Source organism: Stegostoma tigrinum, chromosome 2 (assembly GCF_030684315.1).
Source record: "Stegostoma tigrinum isolate sSteTig4 chromosome 2, sSteTig4.hap1, whole genome shotgun sequence".
Classification (NCBI taxonomy): Eukaryota; Metazoa; Chordata; class Chondrichthyes; order Orectolobiformes; family Stegostomatidae; genus Stegostoma; species Stegostoma tigrinum.
This window is the reverse complement of record NC_081355.1, coordinates 160,033,700-160,060,539: the sequence shown is the minus strand read 5'-3', so window position 1 is coordinate 160,060,539 and position 26,840 is coordinate 160,033,700. Positions and strand designations below refer to the sequence as shown.

Genomic DNA, 26,840 nt, shown 5'->3' with positions numbered 1-26,840 from the left:
GATGGTAACACCATTGAATGACAAGGGGTGGTTGTTAGATTGTCTCTTATTAGAGATGGTCATTGCCTGGTATTTGTGTGGCACGAATGTTACTTGTCCCTTATCAGCCCCAAGCCTGGATATTATCCAGATCATATTACATTTGATCATGGACTGCTTCAGTATCTGAGGAGCCACGAATGGTGCTGAACATTGTGTAATCGTCCCCAATTCTGACCTTATGATGGAGGGAATGTTATTGATGAAGCAGCTGAAGATGTTTGGACCCAGGCCACTACCCTGAGGAACTCCTGAAGAGATGTCCTGGAGCTGAGATGATTGATCTCCAATAACCACAGCCATCTTCCTCTGTGTCAGGTCTGACTCCAACCACCAGACGGTTTGCCCCTGATACCCATCGATTCCAGTTTCGCTCGGGCTCCTTGATGCCACTTGGTCGAATGCAGCCTTGATATCAAGGGCTGTCACTCTCACCTCACCCTCTGGAATTCAGCTCTTTTGTCCATGTTTGAACGGAGGCTGTGATGAGGTCAGGAGCTGGGTGGCCCTGGCGGAACCCAAACTGGGCGTCTCTGAGCAGGTTATTGCTGAGCAGGAGCTGCTTGACAGCCCTGTCACTGACACCTTCCATCACTTTACTGATGGTCGAGAGGAAACTGATGGGGCGGTAATTGGCCGGGATGGATTTGTCCTGCTTTTTATGTACAGGACATACCTGGGCAATTTTCCACATTGTCGGGTAGATGCCAGTGTTGTAACTGTACTCGAACAGCTTGGCTCGGGGAACGGCAAGTTCTGGAGCACAAGCCTTCAGTACTATTGCAGAATGTTGTCAGGGCCGTAGCCTTTGCAGTATCCAGTGTCTCCAACCATTTCTCAATATCGTGTAAAATGAATCAAATTGGCTGAAGACTGGTATCTGTGATGCTGGGGACCACGGGAGGAGGGAGAGATGGATCATCCACTCGGCAGTTCTGGCTGAAGATTGCTGTGAATGCTTCAGCCTTATCTTTTGCCCTGAAGAGCTGGTCTCTTCCATCATTGAGGATGGGGATATTTGTGGAATCTCCTCCTCCAGTGAGTTGTTGAATTGCCCACCATCGTTCACAGCTGGATGTGGCAGGACTGCAGAGCTTAGATCTGATCCATTCGTTGTGGGGTCACTTAACTCTGTCTGTCACTCGCTGCTTACATTGTTTGGTGTGCAAGTAATCCTGTTTGGTGGCTTCACCAGGCTGGTAGCTCATCTTCAGGTATCCCTGGTGCTGCTCCTGGCCTGCCCTCCTGCACTCTCCACTGAACCAGGGTTCATCCCCTGGCTTGATGGTAATAGTTGAGTGGGGAATATACCAAGCCATGAGGTTACAGATGGTGCTGGAGTACAACTCTGCTGCTGTTGATGGCCCACAGCGCCTCATGGATGCCCAGTCTTGAGTTGCTAGATCTGTGTGAAGTCTGTCCCATTGAGCACGGGGATAGTGTTACACAACACGATGGAGGTTGTTCTCAATGTGAAGGTGGGACTTTGTCTCCACAAGGACTGGGCGATGGTCACTCTGATCGATACTGTCATGGACGGATACATCTGCAGCTGGCAGATTGGTGGGGATTATGTCGGGTATGTGTTTCTCTCTTGTTGGTTCCCTCACCACCTGTAGCAGACCCAGTCGAGCAGCGATGTCCTTTAGGACCCGACCAGCTCTATCAGTAGTAATGCTGCTGAGCCACTCTTGGTGGTGGACATTGAAATCCCCCACCCAGAGTACATTTTGTACCCTTGCCATCCTCAGTGCTTCCTCTAAGTGTTGTTCAGCATGGAGGAATACTGAACCATCAGCTGAGGGAAGGCGGTACGTGGTAATCAGCAGGAGGTTTCCTTGCCCATGTTTAACCTGAAGCCATGAGACATCATGGGGTCCAGAGTCAATGTTGAGGACCCCCAGAGTAACTCCCTCCCGACTGTATCCCACTGTGCTGCCCCCTCTGCTGGGTCTGTCCTACCGATGAGACAGGACATATCCAGGGATATGGATGGTGATTTCTGGGACACTGTCTGTAAGGTATGATTCTGTGAGTATGACTGTGTCAGGCTGTTGAGTGACTAGTCTGTGAGACAGCTCTCCCGATGTTGGCACTAACCCCCAGCTGTTAGTGAGGAGGACTCTGCAGGGTCAATAGGGCTGTTTCTGCCGTTGTCTTTTCCAGCGCCCAGGTCAATGCCAGGTGATCCGTCCAGTTTCATTTCTTCGAGACTTTGAGGCGATTGGTACAACTGAATGGCTTGCCAGGCCATTTCAGAGGGTAAATGAGAGTCAGCCACATTGCTGTGGAGCTGGAATCACATGTAAGGCAGACCAGGTAAGGACAGCAATTTCCTTCACAGAAGGGCATTAGTGAACCACATGGGTTTTTCTAACAATCCGCAATGATTTCATGGTGGTCAGTAGATTCTTAATTTTAGACTTTTTCCAATTATTGAATTCAAATTCCACCATCTGCCCTGGTGGGATTCGAACCCAGGTCCCCAGAACATTGGTTGGGTCTCTGAATTAATAATCTAGCAATAATACCACGGTATTGGGGTAGTATATTTATGTGGTTAAAGAATTGGCTCATGAGCAGGAAGCAGTGACCGGGGATAAGGGTAACACAGTGTGGAGCTGGATGAACACAGCAGGCCCAGCAGCATCTCAGGAGCACAAAAGCTGACGTTTCAGGCCTAGACCCTTCATCAGAGAGGGGGATGGGGTGAGGGTTCTGGAATAAATAGGGAGAGAGGGGGAGGCGGACCGAAGATGGAGAGAAAAGAAGACAGGTGGAGAGAGTACAGGTGGGGAGGTAGGCAGGGGATAGGTCAGTCCAGGGAAGACGGACAGGTCAACGAGGTGGGATGAGGTTAGTAGGTAGTTGGGGGTGCGGCTTGGGGTGGGAGGAAGGGATGGGTGAGAGGAAGAACAGGTTAGGGAGGCAGAGACTGGCTGGGCTGGTTTTGGGATGCAGTGGGTGGAGGGGAAGAGCTGGGCTGGTTGCGTGGTGCAGTGGGGGGAGGGTACGAACTGGGCTGGTTTAGGGATGCGGTGGGGGAAGGGGAGATTTTGAAACTGGTGAAGTCCACATTGATGCCATTGGGCTGCAGGGTTCCCAGGCGGAATAGGAGTTGCTGTTCCTGCAACCTTCGGGTGGCATCATTGTGGCACTGCAGGAGGCCCATGATGGACATGTCATCTAAAGAATGGGAGGGGGAGTTGAAATGGTTCACGACTGGGAGGTGCAGTTGTTTATTGCGAACCGAGCTGAAGTGTTCTGCAAAGCGGTCCCCAAGCCTCCGCTTGGTTTCCCCAATGTAGAGGAAGCCACACCGGGTACAGTGGATGCAGTATACCACATTGGCAAATGTGCAGGTGAACCTCTGCTTAATGTGGAATGTCATCTTGGGGCCTGGGATAGGGGTGAGGGAGGAGGTGTGGGGGCAAGTGTAGCATTTCCTGCGGTTGCAGGGGAATGTGCCGGGTGTGGTGGGGTTGGAGGGCAGTGTGGAGCGAACAAGGGAGTCACAGAGAGAGTGGTCTCTCCGGAAAGCAGACAAGGGTGGGGATGGAAAAATGTCTTGGGTGGTGGGGTCGGATTGTAGATGGCAGAAGTGTCGGAGGATGATGCGTTGTATCCGGAGGTTGGTGGCGTGGTGCGTGAGAACGAGGGGGATCCTCTTTGGGCGGTTGTGGCGAGGGCGGGGTGTGAGGGATGTGTTGCGGGAAATGCGGGAGACGCGGTCAAGGCTGTTCTCGATCACTGTGGGGGGAAAGTTGCGGTCCTTGAAGGGATTGTTTTTCAGGTTGGTGATCTATAACCAATGGGGTTCCACAGGGATCAGTGCAGGGACCACAACAGTTTACAATAAACTCTAATGACTTGGAGAAAGGCATTGTAGCCAAAATTGCAATCGGCATGAAAGGGTTATAAAGAGAGGGATACAAACAGTTTACAGAGAGATATTGATAGAGTATTGTTCAAATGGAGAAAAATTACAGGAAGCAGCAACACAGCAGGACTTGGGGGGTGGGGGGGGGGGCGGAATTGTGCACAAAACACAGAAAGCTTGCTCACACAGGGTACAGCAGGTAGTCAGGAAGGCTAATGGAAAGTTGGCCCTTATTTCAGTGGGGTTGGGATTTAAGATTAGGGACATCTTGCTGCAGCTGTACAAGGTGCTGGTGAGACCACATCTACATCACTGTGAGCAGTGATGGCCCCCAAAGCGAAGGAAAGATATTGTTTTACTGGGGGCAGCTCAGGGAATGTTCACGCGGATGATCCCTGGTTTGGGGGGGGGGGGGGGATTGTCTTATGAGCCAAATCTAAACAGGTTGGGACTCGACTCACTGGAGTTTAGAAGAATGAGAGATTATCTCATTGAAACATAGCGTTTCTTAAAGCTCTTGACAGGGTCAAAGTGGAGACGATGTTTCCCCTCATGGGAGAGTCTAGGAACAGAGGGACAGACTCAGAGTAAAGGGGCACCAATTGAAGACTGAGATGGGGAGGAATTTCTTCTTCCAGAGGATTGTGATCTTTGGGACTCCTTATCAAAGAGAGCTGTGGGGGCAGAGTCTTTGAGAATATTTCAAGCTGAGATGGATTGTTGATCAGCTTGGGAATCGAGTGTTAGGGGGAAAGGGCAGGAAATGGGGTATGAGGAAAGTCTGATCAGCCATGATCCTGTTGGATGGTGGATCAGGCTCAGAGAGTCAAGTGGCTGCCATTTGTTTGTCAAGTTCTGACAAGTCAGGAATGCGATGGAATACTCTCCACAAATCAGGAGTGCGATGGGATACTCCCCTATATTCCCCACAAGTCAGGAGTGCGATGGGATACTCCCCACAAGTCAGGGGTGTGATGGAATACTCCCCACAAGTCAGGAGTGCGATGGAATACTCCCCACAAGTCAGGGGTGTGATGGAATACTCCCCACAAGTCAGGAGTGCGATGGAATACTCCCCACAAATCAGGAGTGCGATGGATACTCCCCACAAGTCAGGAGTGTGATGGAATACTCCCCACAAGTCAGGAGTGCGATGGGATACTCCCCACAAGTCAGGAGTGTGATGGAATATTCTCCACAAATCAGGAGTGTGATGGGATACTCCCCACAAGTCAGGAGTGCGATGGGATACTCCCCACAAGTCAGGAATGCGATGGAATATTCTCCACAAATTAGGAGTGTGATGGAATACTCCCCACAAGTCAGGAGTGCGATGGAATATTCTCCACAAATCAGGAGTGCGATGGGATACTCCCCACAAGTCAGGAGTGCGATGGAATATTCTCCACAAATCAGGAGTGTGATGGGATACTCCCCTATATTACCCACAAGTCAGGAGTGCGATGGGATACGTCCCACAAGTCAGGAGTGTGATGAAATACTCCCCACAAGTCAGGAGAGCGACGGGATACTCCCCACAAGTCAGGAGTGCGACGGGATACTCCCCTATATTCCCCATAAGTCAGGAGTGCGATGGAATATTCTCCACAAGTCAGGAGTGCGATGGAATACTCCCCACAAGTGAGGAGTGCGATGGAATACTCCCCACAAGTCAGGAGTGCGATGGGATACTCCCCTACATTCCCCACAAATCAGGAGTGCGATGGAATATTCTCCACAAATCAGGAGTGTGATGGAATATTCTCCACATGTCAGGAGTGTGATGGAATATTCTCCACAAATCAGGAGTGCGATGGGATACTCCCCACAAATCAGGGGTGCGATGGGATACTCCCATATATTCCCCACAAGTCAGGAGTGCGATGGGATACTCCCCACAAGTCAGGAGTGCGACGGGATACTCCCCTATATTCCCCACAAGTCAGGGGTGCGATGGGATACTCTCCACAAGTCAGGGGTGCGACGGGATACTCCCCTATATTCCCCACAAGTCAGGGGTGCGATGGGATACTCCCCACAAGTCAGGAGTGCGATGGAATATTCTCCACAAGTCAGGGGTGCGACGGGATACTCCCCTATATTCCCCACAAATCAGGGGTGCGACGGGATACTCCCCACAAGTCAGGGGTGCGACGGGATACGCCCCACAAGTCAGGGGTGCGACGGGATACTCCCCACAAGTCAGGGGTGCGACGGGATACGCCCCACAAGTCAGGGGTGTGACGGGATACTCCCCTACATTCCCCACAAGTCAGGGGTGCAACGGGATACTCCCCACAAGTCAGGGGTGCAACGGGATATGCCCCACAAGTCAGGGGTGCGACGGGATATGCCCCTATATTCCCCACAAGTCAGGGGTGCGACGGGATACGCCCCACAAGTCAGGGGTGCGATGGGATACTCCCCACAAGTCAGGACTGTGATGGAACACTCCCCACTTGCCTGGATGGGGGCAGCCCCAACAACACTCAAGAAGCTCAACACCATCCAGGACAAAGCAGCTGCTTGATTGGCACCACATCCACAAACATCCCACTCCCTGCACCGCCTCACAATTCATTACAGATGGATAAAAATGCTGGTTTTACTAATGATGTGGTGATGCTGGTGTTGGACTGTGGTGGACAAAGTCATAAGTCACATGAGACCAGGTTATAGACCAAGTGACGCATTACCTGATGAAGGAGCAGCGCTTCGAAAGTTTGTGATTTCAAAGAGACCTGTTGGACTGTAACGTGGTGTCAAGTGAATTCTGGTTTTGGCTCATGACAAATTCAGAACAATTAACACAAATATTGCTAAAAAGAGAGACATGTTGCCAAAGCTCCTCAGCTATGCACACATCAGGATTGATAGCAAGAATACCAGATTTCAAACAATCACAACAATTTATGCTGCAGGTGAAAAGGGTGCTGATTGGTTGGTAAGACAACGGCGATTGGCTGAGGCAGGGGTATAAATGGAGATTTGGTATTCTTGTGATTTAATCCTGGCGAAGGATGAAAAGATGCAACAGTGTCTCTCTTCAATCAATATTCAAGGTCTGCACAGCCAAACCATGTGAATAGATGTAGCATTTCCCCTTCCATTTGTTGTGAGGTTACAAACCTGAGCAGAATGCCTGACTGAAGGTACTGAACCATTAACTCCACCAGCAGCTCTTCGCTATTCGGTGTTAACTCCTTCAGAGCCCACAGGGCAGTACGGATAAAATTTTCTTGTAGTTGGATCTATAAACAAAAAGAAAATCATGACAGGCACTGCCACAAAACCATCCTGTGAAGGAAAAGAAAATAAAATGCTGCAGGTACCGATAAGCTGAAACTTAAATCCAGGAACGCCGATGGTCTCAGGGAACCTATAGAGAGACAACTGAGGGAGAGAGAGAGTGAGAGCAAGAAGGTGAGAGAGAGAATGAGAGAGACAGTGAACGTGAGAGAGAGATTGAGTGCGACAGAGAGCGAGAGTGAGAATGTGAGAGTGTACGAGACAGAAAGTGTTGGAGTGAGAGAGCGAGGGTGACAGTGAGTGAGAGAGAGAGTGGGTGCGCGAGAGACAGAGAGAGAATGAGAGAGTGAGAATGTGAGAAAGTGTGAGTGAGAGAGAGTAAGAGAGAGAGAGAATGTGAGAGAGAGTGAAACTGTGAGTGAAAGAGTGAGAGAGAGAATGTGAGAGACTGAGCGAGAGAGAATGAGATAGAGTATGAGAGAGTGAGTGAGAGAGATACAGAGAGAGAGACTGAGAGATAGAGTGAGAATGTGGGTTACTGTATTAGCTTCCCCCACGTCACCGCACCCCCCGCCCCGGTCTCGCATCAATCTCTACTCTCACCCTAAGGTAATGGGTTTCACTAATGCCACCCTTTCTTTACACAGAAAGAGGCAGTTCAGACCTTCCAAACCACATCGCTGTTTTCCCCTCACACTCCCTCTTCACCTCACCTGGTGGCTGATGATCAATTTAAAATTGTCAAATCGGGCATACAGTGTGGCCTAGGAGCTCCATACCTCAATACACAGGCCGGTGTTCTCTAAAGGCAGAACAAACATGTACACACACTACACCTGTTACCACTCAACAGGTGTTAGCCATTCACTAGGTCATTTCTCAGAGCTATGCCCTACCCAATCAGAATCGACCTGTTTGACTTAACATTTAAACAACACTACGCAGTTGATTGTCAATCATCATTCATTGGTGCATTCTCCGTGGCAACGCCTCCACCAATTAGAATCAACTTGTCAGCCAATCAGCATTATCCTCTCAGATAGTAGGACCTGGCAATGCTGGAGCATTATCCTCTCACTTTGTTTCTGCCTGTGTATTGGTATTCTTGTGAAGTGTCCTGATGAGTGCAAGACAAAAAGTTTCACCAACATGTGTCTTTTTCAGCAACGCTCTAGCTTGACTATTTGAATTATCAGTATAATGACACATTGTCATTATGGCCACCCAAGTGGACAGGGTTGTTAAGAAAGCATATGGTGTTTTGGCTTTCATTAACAGGGGGATTGAGTTTAAGAGTCGTGAGATCTTGTTGCAGCTCTATAAAATTTTCGATAGACCGCACTTGGAATACTGCATCTAGTTCTGGTCGCCCTATTATAGGAAAGATGTGGATGCTTTGGAGAAGGTTCAGAGGAGGTTTACCAGGATGCTGCCTGGACTGGAGCGCTTATCTTATGAAGAGAGGTTGACTGAGCTCAGACTCTTTTCATTGGAGAAAAGGAGGAGGAGAGGGGACCTAATTGAGGTATACAAGATAATGAGAGGCATAGATAGAGTTGATAGCCAGAGACTATTTCCCAGGGCAGAAAAGGCTAACATGAGGGGTCATAGTTTTAAGCTGGTTGGAGGAAAGTATAGAGGGGATGTCAGAGGCGGGTTCTTTACACAGAGAGTTGTGAGAGCATGGAATGCATTGCCAGCAGCAGTTGTGGAAGCAAGGTCATTGGGGACATTTAAGAGACTGCTGGACATGCATATGGTCACAGAAATTTGAGGGTGCATACATGAGGATCAATGGTCGGCACAACATCGTGGGCTGAAGGGCCTGTTCTGTGCTGTACTGTTCTATGTTCTATGTTCTATTGTCGGGGAAGGTCTGGTTTTAAAAGCCCGCTTGTTAGACCAGAGCTAAATACAGTTATCAGGAATGAAGTTAATCGAGAGTGATTCATGTTTAACGTTAGTGGTTAGTGCAATCAGCAGAGGTAGGAGCCCACCGACTCAAGGACAGTGTGAAAATGCAATCAGTCAAATACGTTCCTTGAAGGATTCCAAAAAAGTTAAATCAAGACCAAACAAAAAACCAAAAGAACTGTGGGTGCTGTAAATGAGGAGCAAAAACTGAAATTGCTAGAAAAGCTTCTGAGGAAGGGTCACTGGATCCGAAACATTAACTTTAATTTTCTCTTCACAGATGCTGCCAGACCTGCTGAGCTCTTCCAGCAACTTCTGTTTCTGTTCCCAAATTACAGCATCCGCAGTTCTTTCGGTTATTATTTAGAATCTGAAAGAATATGAGAGTAGATATTGTACAAAGGCTTACTGAGGACAGCTGACATCAGCAAAATATGGTCTATAAAATGTTCATCAAAAAGCCAGGAACTCTCAGAGACAAAAAGACAATGCAACCCGTTCCTAGAGTGTATTCCGCTTTGATTGCGAGTGTCTGACTCAGAAAGAGTAATCACAAAACAAGGCAAGATGGACAAGTATTTTCTTCAGTGTCTGCCAAATGAAATCTTTCCGTGATCCTTTAGGACCACACAACACTGACTAGGGCAGGCAATGGCCTAGTGTGATATTATCGTTAGACTATTAAACCAGGGAATGTTCTGGGGAGAGAGAGAGATAATGGGAACTGCAGATGCTGGAGATTCCAAGATAATAAAATGTGAGGCTGGATGAACACAGCAGGCCAAGCAGCATCTCAGGAGCACAAAAGCTGACGTTTCGGGCCTAGACCCTTCATCAGAGAGGGGGATGGGGGGAGGGAACTGGAATAAATAGGGAGAGAGGGGGAGGCGGACCGAAGATGGAGAGTAAAGAAGATAGGTGGAGAAGGTGTGGGTGGGGAGGTAGGGAGGGGATAGGTCAGTCCAGGGAAGACGGACAGGTCAAGGAGGTGGGATGAGGTTAGTAGGTAGCTGGGGGTGCGGCTTGGGGTGGGAGGAAGGGATGGGTGAGAGGAAGAACCGGTTAGGGAGGCAGAGACAGGTTGGACTGGTTTTGGGATGCAGTGGGTGGGGGGGAAGAGCTGGGCTGGTTGTGTGGTGCAGTGGGGGGAGGGGGTGAACTGGGCTGGTTTGGGGATGCAGTGGGGGAAGGGGAGATTTTGAAACTGGTGAAGTCCACATTGATACCATATGGCTGCAGGGTTCCCAGGCGGAATATGAGTTGCTGTTCCTGCAACCTTCGGGTGGCATCATTGTGGCAGTGCAGGAGGCCCATGATGGACATGTCATCAAGAGAATGGGAGGGGGAGTGGAAATGGTTTGCGACTGGGAGGTGCAGTTGTTTGTTGCGAACTGAGCGGAGGTGTTCTGCAAAGCGGTCCCCAAGCCTCCGCTTGGTTTCCCCAATGTAGAGAAAGCCGCACCGGGTACAGTGGATGCAGTATACCACATTGGCAGATGTGCAGGTGAACCTCTGCTTAATGTGGAATGTCATCTTGGGGCCTGGGATGGGGGTGAGAGAGGAGGTGTGGGGACAAGTGTAGCATTTCCTGCGGTTGCAGGGGAAGGTGCCGGGTGTGGTGGGGTTGGAGGGCAGTGTGGAGCGAACAAGGGAGTCACGGAGAGAGTGGTCTCTCCGGAAAGCAGACAGGGGTGGGGATGGAAAAATGTCTTGGGTGGTGGGGTCGGATTGTAAATGGCGGAAGTGTTCTGGGGACCCAGGTTTGAATCCTGCTGTGGTGGGTGGTAGAATTTGATTTTTCTGCCATGCACTGCCAGTGAGGGCTGCTGAAATGAGAAGCCTCACAGCCTTTAAAAAGTACTCATTTGAAATGGGATAAAATGGAAGGCTGTGGGCCCAGCACCAGAAGATGGTGCCAGAGTAGCTTTGGTGGTAGAGACCTGATGCGCAAAGAGCTTCCTCCGTATAACTCTGTATAGTTCTAACTCTCTGTGGTAGATGATTCCGGATATTCATTCATTCATTAGCGGGAGTTGTTTCTTCTTCACCAGGCTGGGGGATTTCAAGACTAGGGGGCACAATTTTAAGGTGACACTAGAGAGATTTAGAAAAGACTTGATATACTTTACACAGAGGGTGGCTCGTGTACAATTATGGGTACAATTACCATTTTTAAAACACATTTGGAAAAGTACATGAATAGGAAAGGTTTGGAGGGGTATGGGCCAGGAGCAGGCAGGTGCAACTAGTTTAGTTTAGGATTATGGTTGGCACAGACTGGTTGGGCTGAAGGGTCTCCATTTTAAATGAGTCTCCCCTTATTACGTGACTAGTTTGAGACTCTCCCAATAGTCATAGAGATCTACTGCCAGAAAAAGGTCGGTCAGCCCGTTGTATCCGTCTCAGTTTACAAAGTGGGACAACTAACAACTCTTCAGGGCTGTATAGACGACTCCACCACTCCTCCCCCCCCCCCCCACCCCCGCCATCAGTTCTTTCCTTTCCTGTTCCCTTATTTCCAGCCAAACTAATTCCATATCACAATCTATTGCAAGAATATTACTGATCACCCCTGCGCTGGTACTTTAGTATATTAACAACACTAACCCACCTCCCATTCCTTTCAATCTTTTCTCCTGGAATGTTCATTACTGTTGAAATATGAAGCTCCCAGTGCTGATCAGCTGTCACCATGTCTCTGTGAATGGGCGTCGAGTCATATTCACTTATTTCAAGGCAGAGATCGATAAATTCTTGATCTCAAAAGGAATCAAGGGCCATGGAGAGAGTGCAGGGAAGTGGAGTTGAAATGCCCATCAGCCATGATTTAAATGGCGGAATGGACTTGATGGACCAAATGGCCTTACTTCCACTCCTTTGTCTTATGGTCTTATTTCTATCTGTACCGCAATGATCCTGGTACAGACGTTGCGCGTATTTGGATAAAGGACCTTAAGCTTTGATTATTTTCTCTGGTTCGAAGCAGGATGAGACCCTTCAGCAGCACCACCCAATAAGATGATGGCCAACCTGTTTGTGTTTCCAATCGCACATTCACAGCTCCCACTCCCTCTACCCTTTGATTCGCCTCCAAACAGGAATCTATTCACCTCCGCCTTAAAGATATTTAATGATCCCTCCCCCACTGCATTCTAAGGTGGAGCATTCCAAAGTAACACAATAACTTGGGAGAAGTTGGGGGGGCGCGGCACGGTGGCTCAGTGTTTAGCTCTGCTGCCTCACAGCCCCAGGGACCCAGGTTCGATTCCACCCTCGGGAGACAGTCTGTGTGGAGTTTGCACATTCTCCCCGTGTCTGTGTGGGATCCCTCCGGGTGCTCCGGTTTCCTCCCACAGTCCAAAGACGTGCAGGCTAGGGTGGATTGGCCATGCTAAATTGCCCATAGTGTTCACGGGTGTGTGGGTTATAGGAGGATGGGTCTGGGTGGGATGCTTCAAGGGGCAGTGTGGACTTGTTGGGCTGAAGGGCCTGTTTCCACACTGTAGGGAATCTAAATCTAAAATAATCTAAAAATATTCCCTCATTCGGGAAAACCATAAATTTATAACAGTGCCCCCAGTTCTCAGCTCACCCATAAGGAAACACATCCTTTCCACGGTCACCTTGTCAAGGCTATTCAGGTTCTTAAACTTCAATTCTCACTCTCAACTCTAAGACCTGCCTGCCCCAGCTTAAGGCAACCCACTCATTCCAGCTATCACCCTGTAAATCTCCTCTGAACTGTCTCCAATACACTTACATCTTTCTTTAAATGAGGGGACCAAGACACGGTATTTGAGAATGTGGTCTGAACAATGCCCTGTATTACTGAAATAAAACCTCCTTAGTTTATCTGTTCAATTCCTCTGGTAATAAAGGAGAACCTCGCATTAGCCTTTACATTCTGGGCAGTACCTCCCACACAAACACTTCCATCCCTCAGCGTTTTGGAATTCTGCAGTCACTCTCTGTTTAAGTGACACACTGCTTTATCAATCTTCCGATCAAACTACAGAACCTCACATTTTCCCACATTGTACTCCACCTGCCCCCAGATTATTACTCACTGACTAAGTCTATCCATATCCATCTACAGTTTCCTGGCATTTTCTTCACATTACCCTACCCTGCTCAGTATCACCCGAGAATTTACATCTTCATTCGCTTCATCTAAGTCATTGATATGACTGCGATATAGAGGTGCCGGTGTCGGACTGGGGTGGACAAAGTCAGAAATCACACGACACCTGGTTACAGTCCATCAGGTTTATTTGAAAACACAAGCTTGCGGAACACTGCTCCTTCGTTTCACCTGACGAAGGGGAAGTGCACTGAAAGCTTGTGATTTCAAATAAAGCTGTTGGACTGTAACCTGGTGTCGTGTAACTTATGACATTGATACATTTGCAAAAGGTTGAGAGCCCTGCGAGATTGAATTCTCCATGTTGTCAGTCAGACAAAGACCTAGTGATCTACAGACCCTGTTCTCTGTTGACCAGCCAATCTTATCTCTGTGCCTTCTATTTTCCACAATGAACTCCAGCGGGTTGTCAAATTCCTTCGGGAAATCCAGGTACAGTATGTCTACAGGGTCCTCTTTATCCACGGCACCTATTATTCCTTCAAGGAAACTCTTGGTTGAACATCATTCACATCATTCCCCTTTCACAAAACCTTACTGATCATTCCCTTCAGTGTTTCAAAGTACAGCCTGTTTAACTAGAGTTTCTCATACCACGACAGATGTGAATCTGATCGGATTGTAGCTGAATCTGAGGTTGTTAAGTCCCAGCTGACAGGGTCATACCTTCTGGTCTGGTGGTGATGAACCGTTGAGGGCAGTAATCAGGGCATCGTGGGCCACTGCGGTGACATTGGAGGGGTGGCACTGCAGCAGGAACACCAGGGCTTTCACTATACCCTCCTTCACATTGTAATCAACAGTCGCCAAGGTCATGATGAGCATCTCTGCAAACGCTGTCTCCGTTAGCTCTGGTGGAAAGATCTGGAACATTTTGGGGGAGCAGGGAAGAAAACCAGATGATCAGCAAAGGGAAAGCATAGGGTCTCTGGTGGGAAGGTGGCTGGTCACTGAGTTGTCAGCCCAGCTGCGTACAACAGGCTCCCATTTCAGTTGGGCTGCAAGGTCCCCCACACCAGAGGATGGGCACTGCTCTGTCAGAATCTGGGGAGTCTGTCCTGAATACCTGACTTCATCACCTGCTCTGCATCATAACAGGCAGGTCCAGGCAGACAGGCAGGCAGTTGCATCATTCCAGACCATTACCATAATCCTGAATCTCTTCAAACCTTTGGAAGGACTGGAGGGTTTCAGTTACAAGGAGAAGCTGGATAGGCTGGGACTATTCTCCCTGGAATGTAAGAGGTCAATGGGTGACCCGATAGAGGTTTATAAAATCATGAGGGGCATGAATACGGTGACCACCCAAGGTCCTTTCCACCCAGGAGTAGGGAAGTCTACGGGGCAGGGGTTTAAGGTGAGAGGTGTAAGCTTTAAAAGGGACCTAAAGGGCTACTTTTTCACACAGAGGGTGGTGCATGTATGGAATGAGCTGCCAGAGGAAGTGGTGGAGGCTGGTACAGTTACAGCATTTAAAAGGCATCTGGATGGGTACACGGATAGGAAGGGCTTAGAGGGATATGGGCCACATGCTGGAAAATGGGACTTAATTAATTTAGGATACCTGGTCAGCTTGGATGAGTTGGGCTGAAGGGCTTGTTTCTGAGCTGTATGTCAGCACAACTCTATTAATAGTCATAGCAGTCATGAGAGCACCCCCCAGGGTGTCCTCACCAGGCCCCCAATTCCCACTGTGACACAAACACACAGAGTGGTGAAGAAATTCAGCAGGTCTAGTAATGTCTGTGGAGAAAGAAACAGAGTTAATATTTTGGGTCCAGTGACCCTTGTTTAGAACACAGTCTGGGAAAGCACCTCAATAACCAATAGCTCATAACAATGCACCAAACCTAACAGCCCTCACCCAGAAAGGAATCAAAAAGGAAGATGGCAGCAGGGTAAGTCATTCCATTTGGGGCTCCACTCGGCTACTCACACCCAGTTCCTTTTGCTTTCGTTCTCCTTCTCCTCTTTGCAGTGATTCTAATCCTCTGCCACGCACCACCCTTAAATTACCTGCTGAAGGAGTCGGGTCGTGTGGCAGGAGCTAAACACATGGGTCGTGTTCTGTAGCAATGTGGACGGTGAGAGTGGAGACAGTGAGAGAGGGGACAGTGAGAGTGGGGACAGTGAGAGAGGGGATGGTGAGAGTGGGGACAGTGGGGTCAGAGAGAGTGGGGACAGTGAGAGTGGGGACAGTGAGAGTGGGGATGGTGAGAGTGGGGACAGTGAGAGTGGGGACTGTGAGAGTGGGGACAGTGAGAGAGGGGTCGGTGAGTGTGGGGACAATGAGAGAGGGGTCGGAGAGAGAGGGGATGGTGAGAGTGGAGGCAGTGAGAGTGGGGGCGGTGAGAGTGGGGACAGTGAGAGTGGGGACTGTGAGAATGGGGACAGGGAGAGAGGGGTCGGAGAGAGTGGGGACAGTGAGAGTGGGGACAGTGACAGAGGGGATGGTGAGAGAGGGGACAGTGAGAGAGGGGTCGTAGAGAGTGGGGGCAGTGAGAGAAGGGTCGGAGAGAGTGGGGACAGTGAGAGTGGGGACAGTGAGGGTGGGGACAGTGAGAGTGGGGGCGGTGAGAGTGGGGTCGGAGAGAGTGGGGACAGTGAGAGTGGGGGCGGTGAGAGTGGGGACAGTGAGAGTGGGGACTGTGAGAGTGGGGACAGTGAGAGTGGGGGCGGTGAGAGTGGGGTCAGTGAGAGAGGGGTCGGAGAGAGTGAGGACAGTGAAAGTGGGGACAGTGAGAGTGGGGACTGTGAAAGTGGGGTCAGAGAGAGTGGGAACAGTGAGAGAAGGGTCGGAGACAGTGGGGACAGTGAGAGTGGGGTCGGAGAGAGTGGGGACAGTGAGAGAAGGGTCGGAAACAGTGGGCACAGTGAGAGTGGGGACAGTGAGAGTGGGGACAGTGACAGAGGGGATGGTGAGAGTGGGGACAGTGGGGTCAGAGAGAGTGGGGACAGTGAGAGTGGGGACAGTGAGAGAGGGGTCGGAGAGAGTGGGGACAGTGAGAGTGTGGACGGTGAGAGTGGGGACAGTGAGAGTGGGGACAGTGAGAGTGGGGGCGGTCAGAGTGGGGGCGGTGAAGGTGGGGACAGTGAGACTGGGGACAGTGAGAGTGGGGACAGTGAGAGAGGGGTCGGAGAGAGTGAGGACAGTGAGGGAGGGACAGTGAGAGACGGGTCGGAGAGAGTGGGGACGGTGAGAGTGGGGACAGTGAGAGAGGGGACTGTGAGAGTGGGGACGGTGAGAGTGGGGAAAGTGAGAGAGGGGACTGTGAGAGTGGGGACAGTGAGAGTGGGGAAAGTGAGAGAGGGGACGGTGAGAGTGGGGACTGTGAGAGTGGGGACAGTGAGAGAGGGGTCGGTGAGTGTGGGGACAATGAGAGAGGGGTCGGAGAGAGAGGGGACAGTGAGAGTGGGGACAGTGAGAGTGGGGACAGTGAGAGTGGGGACAGTGAAAGAGGGGACAGTGAGTGTGGGGGCGGTGAGAGTGGGGTCGGAGAGAGTGTGAACAGTGAGAGTGCAGCCAGTGAGAGTGGGGACAGTGAGAGTGGGGTCGGAGAGAGTGGGGACAGTGAGAGAAGGGTCGGAGAGAGTGGGGACAGTGAGAGTGGGGACAGTGAGAGTGGGGACTGTGAAAGTGGGGTCAGAGAGAGTGGGGACAGTGAGAGAAGGGTCGGAGACATTGGGGACAGTGAGAGTGGGGTCGGAGAGAGTGGGGACAGTGAGAGAAGGGTCGGAGACAGTGGGCACAGTGAGAGTGGGGACAGTGAGAGTGGGGACAGTGACAGAGGGGATGGTGAGAGTGAGGACAGTGGGGACAGTGAGAGTGGGGACAGTGAGAGTGGGGACAGTGAGAGAGGGGTCGGAGAGAGTGGGGACAGTGAGAGTGTGGACGGTGAGAGTGGGGACAGTGAGAGTGGGGACAGTGAGAGTGGGGACAGTGAGAGTGGGGGCGGTCAGAGTGGGGGCGGTGAAGGTGGGGACAGTGAGACTGGGGACAGTGAGAGTGGGGACAGTGAGAGAGGGGTCGGAGAGAGTGAGGACAGTGAGGGAGGGGACAGTGAGAGACGGGTCGGAGAGAGTGGGGACGGTGAGAGTGGGGACAGTGAGAGAGGGGACTGTGAGAGTGGGGACGGTGAGAGTGGGGAAAGTGAGAGAGGGGACTGTGAGAGTGGGGACAGTGAGAGTGGGGAAAGTGAGAGAGGGGACGGTGAGAGTGGGGACTGTGAGAGTGGGGACAGTGAGAGAGGGGTCGGTGAGTGTGAGGACAATGAGAGAGGGGTCGGAGAGAGAGGGGACAGTGAGAGTGGAGACAGTGAGAGTGGGGTCAGTGAGAGTGGGGACAGTGAGAGTGGGGGCGGTGAGAGTGGAGACAGTGAGAGTGGGGGCAGTGAGAGAGGGGACAGTGAGAGAGGGGTCGGAGAGAGTGGGGTCGGAGAGAGTGGGGACAGTGAGAGAAGGGTCGGAGAGAGTGGGGACAGTGAGAGTGGGGACAGTGAGAGAGGGGTCAGTGAGAGTGGGGACAGTGAGAGTGGGGACTGTGAGAGAGGGGTCAGAGAGAGTGGGGTCGGAGAGAGTGGGGACAGTGAGAGTGGGGACAGTGAGAGTGGAGACAGTGAGAGAAGGGTCGGAGAGAGTGGGGACAGTGAGAGTGGGGACAGTGAGAGAGGGGTCAGTGAGAGTGGGGACAGTGAGATTGGGGACAGTGAGAGTGGGGACGGTGAGAGTGGGGACAGTGAGAGTGGGGACAGTGAGAGAGGGGTCAGAGAGAGTGGGGACAGTGAGCATGGGGACAGTGAGAGTGGGGACAGTGAGAGTGGGGACGGTGAGAGTGGGGACAGTGAGAGTGGGGACAGTGAGAGAGGGGTCAGAGAGAGTGGGGACAGTGAGAGTTGGGACAGTGAGAGACGGGACAGTGAGAGACGGGTCGGAGAGAGTGGGGACAGTGAGAGTGGGGACAGTGAGAGAGGGGTCGTAGAGAGTGGGGACAGTAAGAGAGGGGACAGTGAGAGAGGGCTCGGAGTGAGTGGCGACAGTGAGAGTGGGGACAGTGAGAGTGGGGACAGTGAGAGTGGGGCCGGAGAGAGTGGGGACAGTGAGAGTGGGGGCGGTGAGAGTGGGGTCAGTGAGAGAGGGGTCGGAGAGAGTGAGGACAGTGAAAGTGGGGACAGTGAGAGTGGGGGCAGTGAGAGTGGGGACAGTGAGAGTGGAGACAGTGAGAGAGGGGTCGGAGAGAGTGGGGACAGTGAGAGTGGGGGCAGTGAGAGTGGGGACAGTGAGAGTGGAGACAGTGAGAGTGCGGGCGGTAAGAGTGGGGACAGTGAGAGTGGGGTCGGAGACAGTGGGGACAGTGAGAGAAGGGTCGGAAACAGTGGGCACAGTGAGAGTGGGGACAGTGAGAGTGGGGACAGTGACAGAGGGGATGGTGAGGGTGGGGACAGTGGGGTCAGAGAGAGTGGGGACAGTGAGAGTGGGGACAGTGAGAGAGGGGTCGGAGAGAGTGGGGACAGTGAGAGTGTGGACGGTGAGAGTGGGGACAGTGAGAGTGGGGACAGTGAGAGTGGGGACAGTGAGAGTGGGGGCGGTCAGAGTGGGGGCGGTGAAGGTGGGGACAGTGAGACTGGGGACAGTGAGAGTGGGGACAGTGAGAGAGGGGTCGGAGAGAGTGAGGACAGTGAGGGAGGGGACAGTGAGAGACGGGTCGGAGAGAGTGGGGACGGTGAGAGTGGGGACAGTGAGAGAGGGGACTGTGAGAGTGGGGACGGTGAGAGTGGGGAAAGTGAGAGAGGGGACGGTGAGAGTGGGGACTGTGAGAGTGGGGACAGTGAGAGAGGGGTCGGTGAGTGTGGGGACAATGAGAGAGGGGTCGGAGAGAGAGGGGACAGTGAGAGTGGGGACAGTGAGAGTGGGGACAGTGAGAGTGGGGACAGTGAAAGAGGGGACAGTGAGTGTGGGGGCGGTGAGAGTGGGGTCGGAGAGAGTGTGAACAGTGAGAGTGCAGCCAGTGAGAGTGGGGACAGTGAGAGAAGGGTCGGAGAGAGTGGGGACAGTGAGAGTGGGGACAGTGAGAGTGGGGACTGTGAAAGTGGGGTCAGAGAGAGTGGGGACAGTGAGAGAAGGGTCGGAGACATTGGGGACAGTGAGAGTGGGGTCGGAGAGAGTGGGGACAGTGAGAGAAGGGTCGGAGACAGTGGGCACAGTGAGAGTGGGGACAGTGAGAGTGGGGACAGTGACAGAGGGGATGGTGAGAGTGAGGACAGTGGGGTCAGTTAGAGTAGGGACAGTGAGAGTGGGGACAGTGAGAGAGGGGTCGGAGAGAGTGGGGACAGTGAGAGTGTGGACGGTGAGAGTGGGGACAGTGAGAGTGGGGACAGTGAGAGTGGGGACAGTGAGAGTGGGGGCGGTCAGAGTGGGGGCGGTGAAGGTGGGGACAGTGAGACTGGGGACAGTGAGAGTGGGGACAGTGAGAGAGGGGTCGGAGAGAGTGAGGACAGTGAGGGAGGGGACAGTGAGAGACGGGTCGGAGAGAGTGGGGACGGTGAGAGTGGGGACAGTGAGAGAGGGGACTGTGAGAGTGGGGACGGTGAGAGTGGGGAAAGTGAGAGAGGGGACTGTGAGAGTGGGGACAGTGAGAGTGGGGAAAGTGAGAGAGGGGACGGTGAGAGTGGGGACTGTGAGAGTGGGGACAGTGAGAGAGGGGTCGGTGAGTGTGGGGACAATGAGAGAGGGGTCGGAGAGAGAGGGGACAGTGAGAGTGGAGACAGTGAGAGTGGGGTCAGTGAGAGTGGGGACAGTGAGAGTGGGGGCGGTGAGAGTGGGGACAGTGAGAGTGGGGGCAGTGAGAGAGGGGACAGTGAGAGAGGGGTCGGAGAGAGTGGGGTCGGAGAGAGTGGGGACAGTGAGAGAAGGGTCGGAGAGAGTGGGGAAAGTGAGAGAGGGGACTGTGAGAGTGGAGACAGTGAGAGTGGGGTCAGTGAGAGTGGGGACAGTGAGAGTGGGGGCGGTGAGAGTGGGGACAGTGAGAGTGGGGGCAGTGAGAGAGGGGACAGTGAGAGAGGGGTCGGAGAGAGTGGGGTCGGAGAGAGTGGGGACAGTGAGAGAAGGGTCGGAGAGAGTGGGGACAGTGAGAGTGGGGACAGTGAGAGAGGGGTCAGTGAGAGTGGGGACAGTGAGAGTGGGGACTGTGAGAGAGGGGTCAGAGAGAGTGGGGTCGGAGAGAGTGGGGACAGTGAGAGTGGGGACAGTGAGAGTGGAGACAGTGAGAGAAGGGTCGGAGAGAGTGGGGACAGTGAGAGTGGGGACAGTGAGAGAGGGGTCAGTGAGAGTGGGGACAGTGAGAGTGGGGACAGTGAGAGTGGGGACGGTGAGAGTCGGGACAGTGAGAGTGGGGACAGTGAGAGAGGGGTCAGAGAGAGTGGGGACAGTGAGCATGGGGACAGTGAGAGTGGGGACAGTGAGAGTGGGGACGGTGAGAGTGGGGACAGTGAGAGTGGGGACAGTGAGAGTTGGGACAGTGAGAGACGGGACAGTGAGAGACGGGTCGGAGAGAGTGGGGACAGTGAGAGTGGGGACTGTGAGAGAGGGTACGGTGAGAGCAGGGACAGTGAGAGAGGGGTCGGAAAGAGTGGGGACAGTAAGAGAGGGGACAGTGAGAGAGGGGTCGTAGAGAGTGGGGACAGTGAGAGTGGGGACTGTGAGAGTGCGGTCGGAGAGAGTGGGGACAGTGAGATTGTGGACACTGAGAGTGGGGTCGGTTAGAGTGGGGACAGTGAGAGACGGGTAGGAGAGAGTGGGGACAGTGAGAGTGGGGTCGGAGAGAGTGTGGACAGTGAGTGGGGACAGTGAGAGTGGGGACAGTGAGAGAGGGGACTGTGAGAGTGGAGACAGTGAGAGAGGGGTCGGTGAGTGTGGGGACAATGAGAGATGGGTCGGAGAGAGAGGGGATGGTGAGAGTGGGGTCAGTGAGAGAGGGTTCGGAGAGAGTGGGGACAGTGAGAGTGGGGAAAGTGAGAGAGGGGACTGTGAGAGTGGGGTCGGAGAGAGTGGGGACAGTGAGAGTGGGAACGGTGAGTGCGGGGACAATGAGAGAGGGGTCGGAGAGACAGGGGATGGTGAGAATGGGGACAGTGAGAGTGGGGTCGGAGAGAGTGGGGACAGTGAGAGTGGGGGTGGTGAGAATGGGGACAGTGAGAGTGGGGACAGTGAGAGTGGGGCAGTGAGAGAGGGGTCGGAGAGAGTGGGGACAGTGAGAGTGGGGACTGTGAGAATGGGGACAGTGAGAGTGGGGTCGGAGAGAGTGGGGACAGTGAGAGTGGGGACAGTGAGATTGTGGACACTGAGAGTGGGGTCGGTTAGAGTGGGGACAGTGAGAGACGGGTAGGAGAGAGTGGGGACAGTGAGAGTGGGGTCGGAGAGAGTGGGGACAGTGAGAGTGGGGACAGTGAGATTGTGGACACTGAGAGTGGGGTCGGTTAGAGTGGGGACAGTGAGAGACGGGTAGGAGAGAGTGGGGACAGTGAGAGTGGGGTCGGAGAGAGTGTGGACAGTGAGTGGGGACAGTGAGAGTGGGGACAGTGAGAGAGGGGACTGTGAGAGTGGGGACAGTGAGAGAGGGGTCGGTGAGTGTGGGGACAATGAGAGAGGGGTCGGAGAGAGAGGGGATGGTGAGAGTGGGGTCAGTGAGAGAGGGTTCGGAGAGAGTGGGGACAGTGAGAGTGGGGAAAGTGAGAGAGGGGACTGTGAGAGTGGGGTCGGAGAGAGTGGGGACAGTGAGAGTGGGGACGGTGAGAGTGGGGACAGTGAGAGTGGGGACTGTGAGAGTGGGGACAGTGAGAGAGGGGTCGGTGAGTGCGGGGACAATGAGAGAGGGGTCGGAGAGAGAGGGGATGGTGAGAGTGGGGGTGGTGAGAGTGGGGTCGGAGAGAGTGGGGACAGTGAGAGTGGGGGCGGTGAGAGTGGGGGCGGTGAGAGTGGGAACCTTGAGAGAAGGGTCGGAGAGAGTGGGGACAGTGAGAGTGGGGACAGTGAGAGAGGGGTCGGTGAGTGCGGGGACAATGAGAGAGGGGTCAGAGAGAGCGGGGACAGTCAGAGTGGGGCAGTGAGAGAGGGGTCGGAGAGAGTGGAGACAGTGAGAGTGGGGACAGTGAGAGTGGGGGCGGTCAGAGTGGGGGTGGTGAAGGTGGGGACAGTGAGACTGGGGACAGTGAGAGAGGGGTTGGAGAGAGTGGGGACTGTGAGAGTGGGGACTGTGAGAGTGGGGACTGTGAGAGTGGGGACAGTGAGAGTGGGGACTGTGAGAGTGGGGACAGTGAGAGAGGAGTCGGCGAGTGTGGGGACAATGAGAGTGGGGTCGGAGAGAGAGGGGATGGTGAGAGTGGAGACAGTGAGAGTGGGGGCCGTGAGAGTGGGGACAGTGAGAGTGGGGACTGTGAGAATGGGGACAGGGAGAGAGGGGTCGGAGAGAGTGGGGACAGTGAGAGTGGGGGCGGTGAGAGTGGGGGCTGTGAGAGTGGGGTCAGTGAGAGAGGGGTCGGAGAGAGTGAGGACAGTGAGAGAGGGGTCGGAGAGAATGGGGACAGTGAAAGTGGGGACAGTGAGAGTGGGGGCAGTGAGAGTGAGGACAGTGAGAGAGGGGTCGGAGAGAATGGGGACAGTGAGAGTGGGGACAGTGAGAGTGGGGACAGTGAGAGAGGGGTCGGAGAGAGTGGGGACAGTGAGAGTGGGGACAGTGAGAGTGGGGGCGGTCAGAGTGGGGGTGGTGAAGGTGGGGACAGTGAGAGTGGGGACAGTGAGAGTGGGGTCGGAGAGAGTGAGGACAGTGAGGGTGGGGACAGTGAGAGAGGGATTGGAGAGATTGGGGACTGTGAGAGTGGGGAAAGTGAGAGAGGGGTCGTAGAGAGTGGGGACAGTGAGAGTAGGGGCAGTGAGAGTGGGGACAGTGAGAGAGGGGTTGGAGAGAGTGGGGACAGTGAGGGTGGGGACAGTGAGAGAGGGTACGGTGAGAGCCGGGACAGTGAGAGAGGGGTCGGAAAGAGTGGGGACAGTAAGAGAGGGGACAGTGAGAGAGGGGTCGGAGAGAGTGGGGGCAGTGAGAGTGGGGACAGTGAGAGAGGGGTCGTAGAGAGTGGGGACAGTGAGAGTAGGGGCAGTGAGAGTGGGGACAGTGAGAGAGGGGGCGGTGAGAGTGGGGTCGGAGAGAGTGGGGACAGTGAGAGTGGGGACAGTGAGAGAGGGGTCAGAGAGAGTGGGGACAGTGAGAGTGGGGGCGGTGAGAGTGGAGACAGAGAGAGAGGGGACACTGAGAGTGGGGACAGTGAGAGAGGTGTCGGAGAGAATGGGGACAGTGAGAGTTGGGACTGTGAGAGTGGGGACAGTGAGAGAGGGGTCGGGGAGAGTGGGGACAGTGAGAGACGGGTCGGAGAGAGTGCGGACAGTGAGAGTGAGGACAGTGAGAGTGGGGACAGTGAGAGAGGGAACTGTGAGAGTGGGGTCGGAGAGAGTGGGGACAGTGAGAGTGGGGACGGTGAGAGTGGGGACTGTGAGAGTGGGGACAGTGAGAGTGGGGGCGGTTAGAGTGGGGACAGTGAGAGTGGGGACAGTGAGAGAGGGATTGGAGAGATTGGGGACTGTGAGAGTGGGGAAAGTGAGAGAGGGGACGGTGAGAGTGGGGACTGTGAAAGTGGGGACAGTGAGAGAGGGGACTGTGAGAGTGGGGTCGGAGAGAGTGGGGACAGTGAGAGTGGGGATGGTGAGAGTGGGGACAGTGAGAGTGGGGACTGTGAGAGTGGGGACAGTGAGAGAGGGGTCGGTGAGTGTGGGGACAATGAGAGAGGGGTCGGAGAGAGAGGGGATGGTGAGAGTGGAGGCAGTGAGAGTGGGGGCGGTGAGAGTGGGGACAGTGAGAGCGGGGACTGTGAGAATGGGGACAGGGAGAGAGGGGTCGGAGAGAGTGGGGACAGTGAGAGTGGGGACAGTGAGAGTGGGGACAGTGACAGAGGGGATGGTGAGAGAGGGGACAGTGAGAGAGGGGTCGTAGAGAGTGGGGGCAGTGAGAGAAGGGTCGGAGAGAGTGGGGACAGTGAGAGTGGGGACAGTGAGGGTGGGGACAGTGAGAGTGGGGGCGGTGAGAGTGGGGTCGGAGAGAGTGGGGACAGTGAGAGTGGGGGCGGTGAGAGTGGGGACAGTGAGAGTGGGGACTGTGAGAGTGGGGACAGTGAGAGTGGGGACAGTGAGAGTGGGGCCGGAGAGAGTGGGGACAGTGAGAGTGGGGACAGTGAGAGTGGAGACAGTGAGAGAGGGGTCGGAGAGAGTGGGAACAGTGAGAGTGGGGTCGGAGACAGTGGAGACAGTGAGAGTGGGGACAGTGAGAGTGTGGACAGTGAGAGTGGGGACAGTGAGAGTGGGGACAGTGAGAGTGGGGACAGTGAAAGAGGGGACAGTGAGTGTGGGGGCGGTGAGAGTGGGGTCGGAGAGAGTGTGAACAGTGAGAGTGCGGCCAGTGAGAGTGGGGACAGTGAGAGTGGGGTCGGAGAGAGTGGGGACAGTGAGAGAAGGGTCGGAGAGAGTGGGGACAGTGAGAGTGGGGACAGTGAGAGTGGGGACTGTGAAAGTGGGGTCAGAGAGAGTGGGGACAGTGAGAGAAGGGTCGGAGACAGTGGGGACAGTGAGAGTGGGGTCGGAGAGAGTGGGGACAGTGAGAGAAGGGTCGGAGACAGTGGGCACAGTGAGAGTGGGGACAGTGAGAGTGGGGACAGTGACAGAGGGGATGGTGAGAGTGGGGACAGTGGGGTCAGAGAGAGTGGGGACAGTGAGAGTGGGGACAGTGAGAGAGGGGTCGGAGAGAGTGGGGACAGTGAGAGTGTGGACGGTGAGAGTGGGGACAGTGAGAGTGGGGACAGTGAGAGTGGGGACAGTGAGAGTGGGGGCGGTCAGAGTGGGGGCGGTGAAGGTGGGGACAGTGAGACTGGGGACAGTGAGAGTGGGGACAGTGAGAGAGGGGTCGGAGAGAGTGAGGACAGTGAGGGAGGGGACAGTGAGAGACGGGTCGGAGAGAGTGGGGACGGTGAGAGTGGGGACAGTGAGAGAGGGGACTGTGAGAGTGGGGACGGTGAGAGTGGGGAAAGTGAGAGAGGGGACTGTGAGAGTGGGGACAGTGAGAGTGGGGAAAGTGAGAGAGGGGACGGTGAGAGTGGGGACTGTGAGAGTGGGGACAGTGAGAGAGGGGTCGGTGAGTGTGGGGACAATGAGAGAGGGGTCGGAGAGAGAGGGGACAGTGAGAGTGGAGACAGTGAGAGTGGGGTCAGTGAGAGTGGGGACAGTGAGAGTGGGGGCGGTGAGAGTGGGGACAGTGAGAGTGGGGGCAGTGAGAGAGGGGACAGTGAGAGAGGGGTCGGAGAGAGTGGGGTCGGAGAGAGTGGGGACAGTGAGAGAAGGGTCGGAGAGAGTGGGGACAGTGAGAGTGGGGACAGTGAGAGAGGGGTCAGTGAGAGTGGGGACAGTGAGAGTGGGAGCGGTGAGAGTGGGGACAGTGAGAGTGGGGGCAGTGAGAGAGGGGACAGTGAGAGAGGGGTCGGAGAGAGTGGGGTCGGAGAGAGTGGGGACAGTGAGAGAAGGGTCGGAGAGAGTGGGGACAGTGAGAGTGGGGACAGTGAGAGAGGGGTCAGTGAGAGTGGGGACAGTGAGAGTGGGGACTGTGAGAGAGGGGTCAGAGAGAGTGGGGTCGGAGAGAGTGGGGACAGTGAGAGTGGGGACAGTGAGAGTGGAGACAGTGAGAGAAGGGTCGGAGAGAGTGGGGACAGTGAGAGTGGGGACAGTGAGAGAGGGGTCAGTGAGAGTGGGGACAGTGAGAGTGGGGACAGTGAGAGAGGGGTCGGAGAGAGTGGGGACAGTGAGAGAGGGTTCGGAGACAGTGGGGACAGTGAGAGTGGGGAGAGTGAGACACGGGTCGGAGACAGTGGGGACTGTGAGAGTGGGGACAGTGAGAGACGGGACGGAGAGAGTGGGGAGAGTGAGAGTGGGGACAGTGAGAGTGGGGACAGTGAGAGTGGGAGCTGTGAGAGTGGGGACAGTGATAGTGGGGACAGTGAGGGAGGGGACAGTGAAGACGGGTCGGAGAGAGTGGGGACAGTGAGAGTGGGGACAGTGAGAGTGGGGACAGTGATAGTGGGGACAGTGAGAGACGGGTCAGAGACAGTGGGAACAGTGAGAGTGGGGACAGTGAGAGACGGGTCGGAGAGAGTGGGGACAGTGAGAGTGAGGACAGTGAGAGTGGGGGCAGTGAGAGAGGGGTCGGAGAGAGTGGGGACTGTGAGAGAGGAGACGGTGAGAGTGGAGACAGTGAGAGTGGGGACAGTGAGAGTGGGGACAGTGAGAGTGGGGGCAGTGAGAGAGGGGTCGGAGAGAGTGGGGACTGTGAGAGTGGGGACAGTGAGAGTGGGGACAGTGAGAGTGGGGGCAGTGAGAGAGGGGATGGTGAGAGTGGGGACAGTGAGAGTGGGGACTGTGAGAGAGGGGTCGGAGAGAGTGGGGACAGTGAGAGTGGGGACAGTGAGAGAGGGGTCGGAGAGAGTGGGGACTGTGAGAGAGGGGTCGGAGAGAGTGGGGACAGTGAGAGTGGGG

At 54.1% G+C, this 26,840-nt stretch overlaps 1 protein-coding gene across 1 annotated transcript in view; it reads right to left on the bottom strand.

Moving 5' to 3' along the window:
• Positions 1-26,840, bottom strand: part of wdr97 (WD repeat domain 97) — a 178,941-nt gene that overhangs the window by 11,306 nt on the left and 140,795 nt on the right. The window contains exons 18-19 of the mRNA XM_059641159.1: positions 13,890-14,087; positions 7,049-7,170 (exon numbers count right to left, since the gene is read on the bottom strand). Of these exons, the coding sequence (XP_059497142.1) occupies positions 7,049-7,170; positions 13,890-14,087 (320 nt within the window). The remainder of the gene's footprint in view (positions 1-7,048; positions 7,171-13,889; positions 14,088-26,840) is intronic.